The sequence below is a fragment of the Anoplophora glabripennis genome, unplaced genomic scaffold (genome assembly GCF_000390285.2).
Source record: "Anoplophora glabripennis isolate ALB-LARVAE unplaced genomic scaffold, Agla_2.0 scaffold2658, whole genome shotgun sequence".
NCBI classification, from domain to species: Eukaryota; Metazoa; Arthropoda; class Insecta; order Coleoptera; family Cerambycidae; genus Anoplophora; species Anoplophora glabripennis.
In genome coordinates, this window is record NW_019418731.1 from 1 (window position 1) to 11,731 (window position 11,731).

The 11,731-nt window shown below is 32.1% G+C and overlaps 1 protein-coding gene across 1 annotated transcript; it reads left to right on the plus strand.

The window, feature by feature from the left end:
* Window positions 1-2,665: 2,665 nt before the first annotated feature.
* On the plus strand, window positions 2,666-5,104 carry LOC111692684 (lipase 1-like; the record flags this gene model as incomplete). The annotated part of the gene is made up of 7 exons (XM_023456776.1): window positions 2,666-2,870; window positions 3,110-3,227; window positions 3,390-3,636; window positions 3,897-4,055; window positions 4,217-4,301; window positions 4,573-4,718; window positions 4,923-5,104. Coding segments are annotated over 7 exons (1,113 nt in total), but the record flags the coding sequence as incomplete, so codon positions are not given.
* Between the last annotated feature and the right edge of the window lie 6,627 nt (window positions 5,105-11,731).

Consider the following 11,731-nt stretch of genomic DNA (forward strand, 5'->3'; position numbering starts at 1 on the left):
GAGGACCCATGAGTTTTTTTACTGGGTATCAAATGTGACATTAATGTTAGTTTCCTCTTGCAAATTATCAATTAATCTATTAAAATAATAATAAGAACGTTACAAAAAATATTTTTACTTTTCATTAAAACAAAATTGTTTAAAATAATTATAAAAATAATTATACCCAGAAAGAAATTCTTAATTATATTGATACTCTTCGCATGAATCCTGACGAGCACGTTATATAATTGTAATTTACGGTTACCGTACTTCGAATTCTTATGCAATTCGACCATTTACGTACATGAAATTAAACTAAATACGGATAATTTCAAAATTAACTTGTAAGCAGCCACCGCGTTGCAAGATGGGCATTAGAAAGTAAATTTTTTGCAACCTCTATAATCTGCAATTGCGTAAGTCTCGGCGTAAGTGCAGCATGCAGGTAGCGATTATTACAGTATCCATATATTTGAAAACTGAACAGGAAGTTGACTAAGACGAACTGATAATTAAATTAATTTGAAAATAATTTAATATTTCTGTAGGTGCATCCTTTCACACTGTTTTAATATAAGGATTTGGTCTCGGATTTGGTTATATGTATGCGTATGTATGCGTTAAATGTGTTTTAAAAATTCAAAGTTTAATTAGCGACAATTTTTTACGTTGTTAATTTTAAAGTTTATCCTTTTGTGCCGAGTTTTGTAAAAAGATTTTACAAATTGTAGTATTTTAAGTTGAAAGAAATGTTCTTTTTCGCAACTTTAAGACATATTGGTAAATGTCAACTCTACATATACAAATGTATAGTCTTTCCGAAGTCAGTTGAACATGTATAAAAACGCCTAGCAATAAAATTTAATTAGTTCCATGGACGTCCCTAAAAAAGTTTTCTGCTAAAGGTAAAAAATTATAATAATTTGTATATAATGTGCAGAAAAATTCTATTATATGTTCATTTGGCCAACAACATATTTTAATTATTTATGTCCTCAACTTTCTTTATATAAATTATAAAATGTCCGGCAAATTACGTCTCTAGTCATGTCATCGATATTCTTAAATTTTTGTTTTCGCTTCCTCTTCACGCAATGATCTACATATAACACCTTGTGTAATAAAAAATTGTGGACAATGAAGCTTTAGTTAATATGTGAATTCTATTTATAATTTCATTATCTGGTTTTTCATTTTCTTCCTTTTTTAAACAATAGTAAATATTTAAAATGAGACACTGGCACTGAATATGTAAATCTTTATTTTTAAATTCTAAATCTGTTTCATCAACAACCGGTTCTACTAATTCAATATTGTCTGGCGGTATTCCGTTTTGTTCAGTTTCAAAAGGTCTCCAAAATGCCATGTTGTAATAAGTAAGCAATATATCCCTCTTATTTCTCCTTTTCACAATTGTAATATGAGTGATTAATAAAAGGCGCCTATAATAAATTAAAATTACCTGAATTACACCAAATTCCGTGTTGCCGCACTGCACTGCTAGGCAATTTGTCGACAGCTGAAATTTATGGCCGGTCGCCCAGTCCGGTTGTGTTTGTTCGCCCTTTGCCCGCGTTCGCATTATTTAACTGAGCGACCAGACCTGTGGACGGATATAGCTAAATATACAGGGCTGGAAAATCCACATGGTCCATCTGCCTTTACATGAGAGCGACAAAGTAAAGTAAAGAAATCCGTGCGATAGACAAGGATGGCTATAATGAAGACGTTTCATAATCTGAATAGTCACCGCACATTTCGGGTTAGAAGTGAGAGTGACTATTCAGATTATGAAACGTCTTCAATGTAACCATCCTTGTCTATCGCACGGATTTCTATGACTTACTTTATCGCTCCAACGAAACACCCATGAACCATGGGGACTTTCCGAATCTGTATATGGGAACAAGTTTTTCAAATATTTCAATGCCGAATTGTTGCGTAGCGATCGAACCTGGTACATACCGCCTAGCTCTTTGAATCAATTGAGATCAGAAAGACTAATTTTAAGCTGGTTATTATCACAGAAAGAATACTTGAGACATTTCTCAAAATATAAAAATGACTTTTTAACTAACAATGGACAATTTCAAAATTGTTACTACAACTGTTTGAATTAAAATTGTATTGCGGATTTTTCAATGTTTTTTTTTAAATGTAATCTCTTGAATGGTAAAGATAACGAAATAATTAAAAAATTAGTATTTGTAGTTAATAGTGGGAATTAAGGCCAAATTTCAAAGAAAACATGTACCTACTTTTAATTTCGTCACTGTAGATTATAACATTCTCGTAAAAACTAAAACTTTTAGCTGTTCTGATGACATCACAAAATACCTATACACACGTCGACAAGTAAAAATATGTGTTTTCATTAAAATTTGTTCTTAGTCTCTACCTTTGACTACTAATAATAATTACATTTAAGGCTGTTAATGACATTATGTATATTATTTAATAAAATTAACACCATAGAAACATTCCACCCGGTGCCATAAAGTTGAAAAAACATTTTTTGCTTATATTTGCACATTGTAAATTCTTTTTACCAGTCTCAAAGCACAGGCTAAAAAGTTAATAAGTAATTGTATCTACAACTTGCAAAAAAAGTATCAGGTTCAGACCACAGGAAAAATTACCACTCACTAAACCTATAATAAAATTTATCAAAATATTGTTCCAGCAAGATTTGGCGGAAAGCTTTGGGTACCCTTTTCAAGCCCACGAAGTGTCATCTCAGACAGGATATATTCTGAGTCTGCACCGGATACCTTATGGAATAAAAAGGAAACAGTCCAACAACACGAAAAGACCGGTAGCCCTTTTCCAACACGGACTGGTGTCAGCTTCGGATATGTGGATGTTCCAAGGCCCGAACGTTAATCTGCGTAAGTTTAAATATTTTCCCACATATAGATAACAGCAGTGAGGACCCATGAGTTTTTTTACTGGGTATCAAATGTGACATTAATGTTAGTTTCCTCTTGCAAATTATCAATTAATCTATTAAAATAATAATAAGTTATTATTAATTACATCGAATTTTGTCATATATCTGTTATAATTTCGATAGTTCTTTATTTATCACTTATTTGATACAAATTTTCATTACATTTTTTTATTGCAGCCTACATTTTGGCAGACGCAGGATATGACGTATGGATCAGCAATATGAGAGGAAATGTTTACTCTAAGGCTCATAAAGTACTAAATCCAGATAAAGATCCGACTTTCTGGGATTTCACGTAAGTCAAAGTCTGTGTAATTTTATGCACCGTCTCTCAAAAAAAGTCAAAACAAAACTGAGTTGATTTTAAAGAAAAAATGTAATATTTCAGACAATATCTTAATCATAAATCATAAACGTAATCTAAAATAGATTTGAATTACGATGTTTTTTTTTCCAGATTACACGAAGTGGCATACTACGACTTACCAGCGATCATAGACTACATATTAAATATTACCAACCATTCGAACCTTTACTTCTTAGGGCATTCCATCGGATCGACAGTAGGAATGATCCTTTGCACCTTAAGGCCGGAGTACAATTCTAAAATAAAGCTTCATCTATCTTTGGCCCCGTTAGTTTACGTTACGCATGCCATTACTGTTTCTCACAAAATTTTTATGTTACCTACAGTCCCGATGATAGTAAGTACCTCTTCCAATATTCCCGAATTAAATTCAACACTGATAGCTGATTTGAAACCGTATACAGAGTGTCAACAAAATAGTGTAACAAGCCTCAAAAGTAAGTAATCTTTGTCAAAATAAGAGAAAATGTTGCTATGAACATGCTTCCTAAAACTTGTCATAGAAACTTTATCTCTTGCTTTGACGAGCAATACTGGTATTGGTTTGTCACATTATTTTTTTGACACTCTGTATACTACTTTCATTTTTCGTTTCAGCAAACCGCCCTAGCCAATCAAATTTACAATATGTTTCCCCGTAGGCCATTTTTTGCCAAATTAATGCAGATGCTATGTAACGACGGGACTCCTTTACAGCAATTATGCATATCTACAGTATTTTTATTGGTGGGAGCAGACTATTCGCAATTTGATACGGTAAGGCCTTGCTAAAATAACTAAAATGTAAAAAGTTGTAATTTTAAGAAGACACATTATTTTGGTGCCGAAGTATTATAAAATTAAAAATGCCAAGCTTATAAATTTAAACTTAGACATTATTTATATCCACTGAGCTGTTTGATGATCTTTTTTTCCAGAAATGCATCCCAGATATGACTACATATTTCCCTGCTGGAACATCTACTTACTTAATTAGGCACACCCTTCAAATTTATTTAAATGGTGAGTCGAAAAATTAGTTTATATTTTATTTTTGTGAACTAGAATTTGAAAAAATAATAAATTGGTCATAATTAAAAAAGTACAAGTAGTTACACATAAACAAGTAATAAAATTGTAGATGTTACATAACGAAAACTGGAAATTTACTAAAGTATGGAAGTACCATTAATACAAAACGCTCGGTTTATTACTATAAATTCTGAACTGAAAATATCGTCTTCTTATAGATATAAAATTTCGGCATAAGCTTTTTCAGTTTCAAACGTTTCAGGAACCCTGTCAGCTTTGGACTATGGAAATAATGAGGAAAACTTCAAGAAATATAATCAAACTGATCCGCCACATTATAATTTGTCAACAGTTACACATCCTATATCGCTACATTACGGAAATGGTGATCTTCTAGTAACGGAACAGGTATATGCTAGCACTTATTTACAATATCTTTTATCAATAATGCCAATCATACCTCAGAAAATATTGAAGCGTCAAAATTAATAAAACAAAAACAGATATTCTACTTAATTGTACTGTACTTAAGGTATCTGGGAAAATAGCAAAGTACTGGACAGTTTCAGATTATATTTTGCATTGAAAATTATTAATTTGACTATTTTTTAGGACATAGATTATATTGAAAAAGAGTTACCAAACCCAGTGGGTAAATTTCCAGTGCCTCACAGTGACTTCAACCATATAGATTTTGTATGGGGAATCGATGCCAAAAAATTAATATACGATAGAATAATAGTGATAATGGATAAATACAGGTGATATACGTACATTTGTAACGTGTATGTGTAATAAAGGTGATGTGTATATTTGTATATAGTAGGTACATAGTTAGTAAATGTTAGAAATGTGGGTGAGTTTTATTATTTTGTGTGCCTAGTTTTCATTTCACATTTGCTACAGATCTAAAAATTATTTACCTAGTTTTGAGTACAAAGCTACTGACAAAGTCCAGGGTGTTCCAAAATTGAAAGTATACACACAGGTTTTATAAAATTAAAAATAATCATGTAAGGTGTAACGTTTGTTTCTAAAGTGGAAGCGAATGAAGAAGAAAAATCAAGTGCTAAAATTTCACTGTTTTTTTTTCACTGTATAATCTGATTTATTCTGTGACAATAATACCTCATATTTGCTGTAAGAAATTAAAAACGTAATAAAATTTGGCAAAAGAATTTTTTTCCATGGTAAAAAATGTAACAGTTTTACACCTGTTAATAGAGAAAAAAGTCGAACAGTTTTTCTGTCACTGAAAATAGTAGGTATATTTTACAAGAGATGAAAATGCCACTTAACACAGACATTTTTGTTTTCTTCTTAAGATACGAAATTAGAAAATTTGTCACTTTCATATCAACTACGAGACTACGAGAAAAAATTTTCCAAATAAATTCATTTAACTATTTTACTACATTTTAAAAATATTTAGAAAAAAACACACAGGTACCTTCCGAGTAGGTTGTAATTTTTTCTGAAGCTGTTAGGTGCTGTTTAGACCGTATATTTAAGAAAGCTACCATTAAGTATTTTACAAATTCTTATATACACCTAGATATTCCGTTTGGGCAAAGAGAATAAACTAATAAGAGTTTTCACATAATGTAATTTCCTATCTAGCAAGTTCCGTTTTTTTCGACGATTTCTGTTGTGCCTGGCGCACGCGTAGATCTACACAATTCATTCATTAAATGAACATTTGACATTGCCTTTCCGATCGGACGAGAATACAGGACCGGCTTCGCCACGTCCGACACTGATACAATAATTTTATTACTTATTAGAGTATTGGAACGAAAAGGCCTGCAATGTTTAGTTACTGGCCTAAATGTAAGGATTAAATTTTGAAATTGGGCAATGTAATAGGTTGAGTGTTTGCATCATAAAGTCTTAATATTATAAACTTGATAAAACATAACTATTTACATACCTTGAACTTGTTTATTATACGGTGAATTTAAATATCTACCATAAAAAACAGCTGTCAGTCAGAATATCCATAGCTCAATAAAATTACCTATAAAAATATCAACAAATACTTTTAACTACGTATTTTAAAGAAGCTGCCCACCAAAGCATACACGTATACAATGGTGTATTTATGGTATAACATATTTGTAACTTTCATAGTAGATATTAGGTTTAAACGTTTTCATACTTTTTCGAAGTTTCCCTACACTTCAGCAGACGATGTTACAATATCCTGCCTTTCCTAAGAAGAGCTAATCAGCATATTCTACGACCTAAACAAGAAACATGGAGCAGCTTTTAAAAATTGTCAACAATGCACATGTTACGATTTGATCGGAACACATATACATATTATCATTTGTTGAACTCTATCGAACAAAATTCAGAAGTAAAAAAAACATGATCGTTAGTAGATAAAAAAACTGATCTATAATAACTTATTTATTTTAACAAGGGAAATGCTATTTATAAGTACTCTTACATTTTATATAGTTGGTTTATAGGGCTATATATTATATAAATACTATACATCCTACATCCTACTATTGAGTTAAATATAGCTAAAGTTAAACAAACAACATTTTGCGAAGCCCTACTTAACAATTAATGATTTTCCCCACACACAAAAGGTTTCACGAATTATTATAAAACTTCATTTTACAACTACAACTTACAAACCTACAATCATCCTAGATTTATTTAACATTTAGTTAAGTGTTTTTTTTATTATACATGTTGTAAATTTTTCAGTTTTTGAATTTGAATAGGCTTTCCTTGCCTTAACTGGAGATTTGTTTGCTTCAATACATGATAAATTTTTAACCGAGTAAAAAGTGACAAAAAGAAGTTGTAAGGAAATTTTTTACAAGGATGAGGATTAAATATTTCTTTTAATTCATTTTTAAGTTTGTAAATAATATGAAAGCAGAAATCAAGATACCTAACTGTTATAATGATTTACCAAACGTTCACTATGATTCATCAAACGAAAAGACGAAAACCAGACCTGGCAACGAGATGCCCAACTAGTGTCGACCTTCTCTTGTTTTCCATTTCACTCATTTGCGTGTCTCCTGTTGTCACTGACAAAGATAGCTAGATATGCGAGGATGTCTATAATTAAATCAGTCTCATAAATTTACTATAGTTTACTATTACCTGCGCCAAGTGCATCATTTTTCACTCAAATTGTATGTCCCTGGCGCATAGTGACAAAGATAGAAATTTGGTCGACGGCATGAATGAATGTGAAAACTCTTATTAGTTTATTCTCTTTGGTTTGGGATACCCTATAGTTTTTAAAATCAGTTTCGTGCTCTACTCTCAAGATGGCGGTAGGATTATACAGGACGAGATAAAATTTAGTTAATTAAATTTACATTCAAAATAAGTATATAAGATTGGTGTCATCTAGACGAAGCTTAGAAAATCGAAGCAATTTTGTAAAAAATCAACTTGCAAATTACCATAATCATAACCTAAATGTTTACTAACCTTTTCCATCCACTTTAGATAGTTTCGACTCGGCCCTGCAGATAAAAAAGGTACAGGTTTACAGGTAAGTACAGAAGACGCAATAAACCACTTCAAAATCAGAACACAACACATTAAAATTCAGCAAAATACACTAGTTCTTTTTTAACAAACCACCTATAACAATTACATAAACGTAATTGTCGCGTACGTACAGTTTTTGTTACAAAATTAATGTTTAGAATTATTAAGACTACTATGACTACTATTTATATAACTATAAAATTAAAATTACGGAACAAAACACACCAAGATGCGACATACGCTTCTAAACGTTGTTTTGTCGTTTTATCACGGCGAACTTATCTAGGGTTTACCGCAACATTTTTGTTACGGCGTGCACTTTTTTGACGAACACGGGTTTTTTGCGTACCGATAACTACGTTATGTTTTATTCAAAACTGTTGAATAAAAATAACACATTTCAAGTAAGAAATGAAGTCCTTAGTAACCGAAATTCGAACATTTGAAAATTCGGGAAGAATTTGATTGAAAATGGATGTTTGGGACGTAACCACCAATAGCGACCCGTGTATATTCGGTTGTATAAGTTGACATTTTTATTTCAAATTGTAGTAATTTTACCTACCTTTCATGAGAGTGAAGGTCTCTGGAAAAAGTATATTCATGTCCATGGTGTAGTTATAGGGTCAAAATATCCCCTATGTGCAATGTCACTTCTTATTTTTTTATAGTGATGGGAATAATCAGGATATTTTCATAATCGAGATATTAGTAACATCGAGTATTTCGTAATCGAAATAATAATTCGAGATATATGTATAATCGAATTTATTTAGGTATTAAATTAACTATTAACAACGTATATAATATGAACTATGAAAAAAAAAATCGAGTTATTTGACCGAATTTGTAATATGACACGATTATTGAGTATTATGTTATGATTTATGAATTGATGAATGTTATGTACCTATGGCTTTTCGGCGCCGGCATTTTCAGATTGTACAATAATCCGATATATTTTATTTCAATTGTATTAGGAAGACAATAAGAGATGAAACGGTGTACATATAATAAAGAAGACGGAGACTAAAGCTACCTTTTCGACAACTGTAGTACATTACTACATTCCGTAATTCGCCACTATGCAACAACACGAGCAAATATCTTATATTTCGTATTACTTTACATCTCCCTTTTACAACTAATATACTTCTATTTGGCATCTCTCTCAGTCTAACATCACTTGATTTGATAATTCGATACTCTGGAAGAGCCGCTGTGCAATATTATGCACTAGTGAGCCACGACTTTAAATACTACAAAATTATCTCGATATTTAAAAAAAAATCATCGAAATAATTCGATTACTTCGATCATCGAATTATTCGAATTATTTTAATTCGATTCTCCCATCACAAATTTTTTATGTTTACCATCTAGTTTTGTTACCGAATGTTACGAATATTACAGTAAAATTAACTAACAATTTGGTTTCGCCTTTTTTTTAATTTTTGTCAGTCACTAGAGGATATTAAACTCAATATTAAAGAATCTACAAATTAAAAGAATACCATGCCTATTTTCAGCTATTACTATATCATTTGAATATTGCACCATTTTTTTATAATCAAAACAGGATTTTTCAAGGGTGATAATAAATCGTTTTCCAATTTCTATTTGTAGTGTTGCCTTATTTTTTTATTCCGCGATGTGTTCACAACACGTCAATCAAAAGTCTCAATGGGCACGAACCTCTAAAACCACACATGACCGCGACCCTTCAAACTCTCAACGAGTAAACTCCCAGCCTACCAGACCCCACAAACCCACCCCCTTCTAACGTCTGCTTCATAGCTTTGGACATCTTAACATCGAAAAGTCATGTGTAGTTCAGGTTTGGTAATGATTTATGTCGCTGTGGGATGAAAAATGATTTCACAACCCGTAACATGTGCAAAGCCGTGTGATAGGCTTTGGAAGGAATTGGGGTGCAGATATGAATCGGGGGTCGTAAGGTCGTGTGAAGTAATGATTTAAGGCGCTGTGAGATGGAATATGCTTTCACAACCCATTAGATGTCTAAAGCTNTCTTGCCTAATCAAAAATCTTACACTGAAAAAAAAAACTGCTGGCTACTGAGAAAATCTACAAAACTGATTAGTTCAAATGATTCAATTATCAGATATAAATATAAAATTTAAGCTTCGTATTACATCTAAACCAATTTTCTAATGCAATCGAGAAATAACACAGGGTCAAAATATCCCCTATGTGCAATGTCACTTCTTATTTTTTTATAGTGATGGGAATAATCAGGATATTTTCATAATCGAGATATTAGTAACATCGAGTATTTCGTAATCGAAATAATAATTCGAGATATATGTATAATCGAATTTATTTAGGTATTAAATTAACTATTAACAACGTATATAATATGAACTATGAAAAAAAAAATCGAGTTATTTGACCGAATTTGTAATATGACACGATTATTGAGTATTATGTTATGATTTATGAATTGATGAATGTTATGTACCTATGGCTTTTCGGCGCCGGCATTTTCAGATTGTACAATAATCCGATATATTTTATTTCAATTGTATTAGGAAGACAATAAGAGATGAAACGGTGTACATATAATAAAGAAGACGGAGACTAAAGCTACCTTTTCGACAACTGTAGTACATTACTACATTCCGTAATTCGCCACTATGCAACAACACGAGCAAATATCTTATATTTCGTATTACTTTACATCTCCCTTTTACAACTAATATACTTCTATTTGGCATCTCTCTCAGTCTAACATCACTTGATTTGATAATTCGATACTCTGGAAGAGCCGCTGTGCAATATTATGCACTAGTGAGCCACGACTTTAAATACTACAAAATTATCTCGATATTTAAAAAAAAATCATCGAAATAATTCGATTACTTCGATCATCGAATTATTCGAATTATTTTAATTCGATTCTCCCATCACAAATTTTTTATGTTTACCATCTAGTTTTGTTACCGAATGTTACGAATATTACAGTAAAATTAACTAACAATTTGGTTTCGCCTTTTTTTTTAATTTTTGTCAGTCACTAGAGGATATTAAACTCAATATTAAAGAATCTACAAATTAAAAGAATACCATGCCTATTTTCAGCTATTACTATATCATTTGAATATTGCACCATTTTTTTATAATCAAAACAGGATTTTTCAAGGGTGATAATAAATCGTTTTCCAATTTCTATTTGTAGTGTTGCCTTATTTTTTTATTCCGCGATGTGTTCACAACACGTCAATCAAAAGTCTCAATGGGCACGAACCTCTAAAACCACACATGACCGCGACCCTTCAAACTCTCAACGAGTAAACTCCCAGCCTACCAGACCCCACAAACCCACCCCCTTCTAACGTCTGCTTCATAGCTTTGGACATCTTAACATCGAAAAGTCATGTGTAGTTCAGGTTTGGTAATGATTTATGTCGCTGTGGGATGAAAAATGATTTCACAACCCGTAACATGTGCAAAGCCGTGTGATAGGCTTTGGAAGGAATTGGGGTGCAGATATGAATCGGGGGTCGTAAGGTCGTGTGAAGTAATGATTTAAGGCGCTGTGAGATGGAATATGCTTTCACAACCCATTAGATGTCTAAAGCTATGAAGCAGACGTTAGAAGGGGGTGGGTTTGTGAGGTCTGGTGCGCTGGGCGTTTACTCGTTGAGGGTTCGAAGAGTAGCGGTTGTGTGTAGTGATGATTTTAGTGGAGGTGGAAAAAATACATAATCAAATGTAAGCAGTAAAAAGTTGTAAGGTGGGCTTTGGGGGGATGAAAGGTTAAAGGGGTGGGGTTGTATTATGAGGATCGAAGGGTCGTGTCTAATGATGGTCACTGAGGGATAATACAGTGTAGGAAAGTACCGATGGTCTATCAGAAGTTACGTGAGAGC